The 6,142-nt window shown below is 33.2% G+C and overlaps 1 protein-coding gene across 1 annotated transcript in view; it reads right to left on the bottom strand.

Annotated features, from left to right (window-relative positions):
- The window catches only part of LOC108914285, a gene marked incomplete at its 5' end in the record, with an annotated part of 89,120 nt that overhangs the window by 23,653 nt on the left and 59,325 nt on the right, over window positions 1-6,142 (bottom strand). The window contains 2 exon segments of the mRNA XM_018720060.1: window positions 1,418-1,577; window positions 4,284-5,048. Of these exon segments, the coding sequence (XP_018575576.1) occupies window positions 1,418-1,577; window positions 4,284-5,048 (925 nt within the window).

Below are 6,142 nucleotides of genomic sequence, written 5' to 3'. Positions count from 1 at the left end.
CCCCCCCCCTGCCCACTAACCTTTTCTGTTTCAGAGACCACCAGGATCAAGAAACGAAGACAACGACACACAAACACACACATACACACCCTCCCATACCCTCCTTACCCCTTACCACCCGCGCTAGACTAAGGGCCACCTTAGCAAAGCGCATCCCAGGCTGCATAGCCGCACTACCCTACCCAACCATACCACACATAAACATGACACCACCCCTGGGGGTTTACACAGACGAGCCGGCGAAGCAAGAAGAGCGCCAGAAGAAAGGGCCCTAGCCGGCGGGGCTCAGCCAGGACAAAAGGAGGTCCCACAAAGCGCCTACACCGGCCGCATTTGCGGTCGGGGTAGACGACGGATGGGGCCCACCTACGAAGGCTGTCCAGGCCTACACGAGATGAGGCAGGATAAAGAGGGATAATCCCCCTCGATCCCAAATCATTGAGGCCAATTCCTAGCCATGGAATAATGGCGCGTAATCAGTCCAAGACGACTAGAATGTAAAAATTGAAAAAATGTATTTATCCCACCTTTTTGATAAATTATAAAGCTGAAATTGTATGTGTATCGGAATCATAGAAAGGACTGTGTATTTGACTTTATACTTATTATAGAAACATAGTGCTAATGTGTAAACCTTTACAATCGGCATATCGTTGTGCCTTCAAAATGCAACATGTGTATTTTATTAAATTGTTCAGTGGACTTAAAAAACTATTTCTTGGCCTTTTTTCTTAAGAATTACATTTTTTTTTTAAATTTTTATGATTGACAGTCGCAATTCTGTAGAAAATAAGATAGCACTTTTTAACCAAATTATGCGATTTGATTCGTTTATCGAATTCTGTACTTAACGGGTTTTGCTAGAAATATGCACGTCACATTTTGAAGGCGCAACGACAATATGTTTTATTATCAAAATATTCTACCAATTATATTTTTTTCGCCTAGAAAAAAATTGGAAAGATTATAATTTTAAGAAATTTTCTTGCCATTACAAAGGAATGTATAAAAAACTTTAAAGTTGTATTTTGGAGATAGAAACAATATTTCCATAGTTTAAACATTTAATTATTTGTTTATATATCCTAAAATTTTGGCCTTGGCATTTTTTTCTAGATAAAAAGCAAAAAAATAAAGGGATTAGAATAAAATGCTTTTTCTAAAATTTGTAGAACAATGGACCTTGACTAGGACACACTATATTAGTAGCAGAGCATACTGCAGACTATTGTTTCATTGAATGAAATTGTAAATTTTAATGAAAATGCAGATGCACTTTTATACTTTTTACATAGATAAAAATTCACTATCTCTCATGCACACCAAGGATAATAAATACCACATAAAATTTGATTTTTTTTCTGTGAATATAATTTTCTCATTAGGTAAAAATAAATAAAAAATAGATTTTACTTACTTTCACTTTTTTGCTTCTCAATTTCAGTATCTTCAGGAGTGCAAACTGAAATATTAGCAAGAAATTCTCTTCTTAGCTTTGCACGTTTTTTCTCAGCTCCTGAAGGTTCTTTCTTTCCTGGGGGTTTCACTGTTGAGCTACTAGTATGTTCAGGATTATCCTGAAAAGCACATATAAATTAATTTTAGGAAGAAAAAAAATATGATCTTTCTTCATTAGTAAACTAAACATATTTTATGTTTAGTTGTTTATCTTTCACTTTCGGATTTAACACATTACAATAATACGAACAATATAGTTAAATAATGAAAAATCAACTTCATCCCGTGTATCTCTTATTGGCAGCATTCGATTCATTTATATGAATAATAGTAAACTTCCAAAACTATCAATCAACCTTGACTGATATTTAAATCATTACGTCATTAACAGTGATTATCAATATGTTATTTATATTGGTCATATATAATAATAAAGGGTGTTTCGCATAAGAACCGATACAGAACAGGGGCACGTAGGAGAACCCTATAAAAAGGACCCTGGTTCAATTTTTTATGTCACTTTAAGTGACTGCGCAGAGACCACATGCCAGTAGGGGAACCTAAAAAGCTGGTGGCTAAGCTGGGCTTGTTGGTGGACTAGGGGCTGAGCTTGCTATTGCGCATAGACCACGCCTTTCTTTAATGGATTTTTAGACAGATAGATAGATAGACAGACAGATAGATAGATAGATAGATAGATAGATAGATAGATAGATAGATAGATAGATAGTGTATATTTGACCATTTTACATATTGTCATACATTTATGGAAAGTAAAATATTTACTTCTAATACAACAACAATAATAGTATAAAAACAACAATACAATATTATCAACATTAACTACTCACAAACATACCCTACAGCACATACACATACATATCCTACTCATAATGAGTATTATTAAAAGCCTGTACTGAATAAAAACAGTATTTAAGTAAAAATCTAATTTCAGCTTTGAAACAAGTTAAATTTAATTGTGTAACAGACAGTGGCAACCTATTGTAAAGCCCCACTTCCAGTGAATTACATTTTGATTTTTTAAGTCGGTAGCAGTCCACTCTAATTGTATTACAGCCTCTTGTGTTATACTTATGTATATCTGACTGATGATGAAAGTTGTTAATATGTTTATGTATTTCAATAAGTGTAAAATAAATATATAGGCAAGGCAAAGGTAAAATGCCTAAAGCAATGAAGTACTGTTGGCAATGCTGTCTGCTACTTAAATTGGCTATCACCCTAATTACTTTTTTTTTATGCAGAAGATTTTGTGTGACTGACTAGAATTTCCCCTCAATGCGAGGGGGGGGGAGGAGTCCACAAACGAGGGCGAGTTAATTTACTGTTTTTTTATACTGTTTTATGGTGATTTAACGCAACTTACCTTTATACTAAGCTGCACCCCTGAAAGTGGGGTTCAAGTTTTGAAAAAAATCAATATCTCAGTTATACTTGAACTTAGAAAAACCAAATTCGACAAGTAAGTATAGTTCAATTGAAGCAGTTTAAAGAGTTGATAAGGGATAATGCACCATTTAAATGTGACAGAAATTTTTAACCTGTTGGCGGACCTAAAAATTATTACTTTTAATTTAATTCTGAAACTTTTCTTACTCTTGTTAGTTTTCGAAATATCGTTTTCAACAGAAACACGAATAACCAATAATATGTATTGTAGCTGTTATTTAAAATCATCGAAAATTTAAAAGTTGGTTATGAATTTAAACGTCAAAGTTGACGATCAGGAAAAAAGTTATTTAATTTAATTTAAGTGTTAGGTTTATGTGAAAGAAACTACAGAAGAAGTGTTGAAGAATATCGGAGAAGATTTTCAAATCATATAAAGACCTAACTCTGTAACCCAAAAATGGTCAAAACCGATAAAATCGTTTTCAAAATATTCAGAATAAACAAATATTTTTATCGGATTTTGGCGTCCTCTAGCGGCTAAATGGAGTAACTTTGGTAATAGGTAAATTGGTCTCAATCTACTTATTTTGAGTCAAAGAGTATGTGAGTTTCCATTGTACACGTAATTTCCGGACACCCTGTATCTCCTGGTTTTGTCTTTAATTTTTTTTTAAACCTATTAGGTATCTGGAATAAGTTTGTTTTGTTTAATTATTCTATTTCACTGTTGAAAATTAATAAATAACAAATGTTTCTTTAATCGGATTTTTTACTTATATTTGTTACTTGAAATATGTTCCAAAGAAAATTTATTTCTGTTTTTTTTATACACAAAAAACTTATTTAACAGTAAATACATACATAAATACATATTTACTTACCCATATAATTTAAAAAAAAAACTAATTTTCCACTACTTGTGATTTTCACTTTTTGTCTTTTTAAATCTGGCACCGACTATTTTGGAAAATGATTAAGTGAATTTATTTTCAAACGTTATTTCTAAGACAAAAAATGAGTTAAAAAATTGGCATTTTCAAGATTTTACTTTTTAAATGTAAAATATGCTTATTACATAGTTGAATAAATTTATAATTCTAAAAGTATTCATTTAAAAAAAAATGTATTAAAATTTTTTCCAAATGCATCAACAGAACAAAACAGAAATTTAAATTTTCTGTGTGAGCTATGCCTTTTGCTATTTAAAAAAATATATACATATACAGAAATATTTTCAAAGATATTTGAAAACCATAATTTTTAAAACTATTTTGAATTCTACCAGGGAGTTTGGTATGTGCAATTCAGGATACTTTGATTCAAAATTAAGTAAGCTTTGCTTCATGGAATAAATTTTAACATTCCCATCATTAATTTAAGTTATGGAAGTTTTGTTTCTCATGGTTCCTTACCTTCTCTAAACTGGTAGCATCTTGAATAGTATTACGAGAAGGGACTTCTTGATTAGCCAATGAGAAATTTACATTGGATTCTGATTTACAAGTAACTGCCTGACAATTATCTGTAGGTCTGCAAAATTCCACTTCAGTACTTGAACCTGCTTGCTGAAAACTACTACTACTTATAGTTGAGACTTCAGGAAGAACATTTTTCCTCTTCTCACTTTTGCCATCTATGACATTTGTAAGAATTTTGTCATTTTTGTCTACATTTGTAACATTAGACGATGCCTCATTCTGGAAAGATTTTTTTATTGGTGTACCGAGACTGGGCATGCTAGGTAACATGGTATTCAGTGAAGTCTTCAACAAAAAATTATTTATACAATTGCTTTCTTCCACATACGGAAATTCTGTAAAGTCACTGTGAAATGTAAATAATCGGTTTATTATTGATGGTCGACTTAAACATTCCACAAATTTAGATATGGGATCTATAATTTTGTAACGGACCTTTTTCACCTTTGGACATAACTTTCTTCTCTTACGTGGTAGAAATGTTTTTCGCCGATTTGGAAAAATAGGTGTAGAAGTAACAAGTTTCTGTGACAATACCGACTTTTCTAAATTTACAGTTATTGGTGTAATTATTGTACTGAGAGGTTGCAATACTCCTATATTTAATGTTGCTGGTATTACTTCTGTTGTTGGATTTACTTGTGTCGCCGATAACTGAGGAGCAGTTGATATTTGTGCCGAAGTAGCTGAAGTAACATTCTGAAAAATAAAAATATAAAAATAAAGACCATAACCAATTTTGTATAATACTGTAGTAAGGTAAGCACACCAGACAAAAAATAAAAATTTACTATTATTTTCTCTGTATTTTATAGTTTTAGTATTACTTAATACGTAAGTTGTAACTAAACTTTAAATTAAACCAGACGAATATACTTGAATCGTTTTGAAACAAAAACATCGTTTTAAAAAGTAGTGGGAATTTACAAAAATTCACCTAGGGTACTCGGATTACTGACTATTCATGCTGTTATTATGGTTTGATTGATTTTAGAGACAATCAATCAAATCAAATCAAAGAATCAAAATGTCAAGTGTGCCTGTGTTCTACAAATCTTACTTTTGTTTTATTACTTATAGCTGTTTTACATTGACAATTTATTGATGAATAAATTGACGAAGTTCTTCATGAATCAATTCACGAATTTATTGATAAACATAAACGGTGTGGTTTTACACTGCTAAAAGTGCTAAAAACTTTGTCAAGTTTTTTGACGCTTGAATCAGTTCTACCAACTAATCAAAGAAGCAAATAAATTTCAAAAAGGTCACCTTTCCACTCATAATTGTAGTGATACAACATCGGTACCGTTTTGACACATATTATATAAATATTAGTGTTTGTAAGTAACAAATCAGTAAAAACAATGCAAAACTAGTTTGACGCCACACAATTATTTACATATTCCACTAACATAACCACATTACTGATCTTGCGCCATTATTCCATGGCTAGAAATTGGCCTCAATAATTTGGGATCGAGGGGGATTATCCCTCTTTATCCTGCCTCATCTCGTGTAGGCCTGGACAGCCTTCGTAGGTGGGCCCCATCCGTCGTCTACCCCGACCGCAAATGCGGCCGGTGTAGGCGCTTTGTGGGACCTCCTTTTGTCCTGGCTGGGCCCCGCCGGCTAGGGCCCTTTCTTCTGGCGCTCTTCTTGCTTCGCCGGCTCGTCTGTGTAAACCCCGGGGGTAGTGTCATGTTTATGTGTGGTATGGTTGGGTAGGGTAGTGCGGCTATGCAGCCTGGGATGCGCTTTGCTAAGGTGGCCCTTAGGCTAGCGCGGGAGGG

Source organism: Anoplophora glabripennis, unplaced genomic scaffold (assembly GCF_000390285.2).
Source record: "Anoplophora glabripennis isolate ALB-LARVAE unplaced genomic scaffold, Agla_2.0 scaffold1071, whole genome shotgun sequence".
In the NCBI taxonomy this organism is placed as follows: Eukaryota; Metazoa; Arthropoda; class Insecta; order Coleoptera; family Cerambycidae; genus Anoplophora; species Anoplophora glabripennis.
The sequence above is the reverse complement of the archived record's forward strand: the minus strand, read 5'-3'. Positions and strand labels throughout refer to the sequence as shown.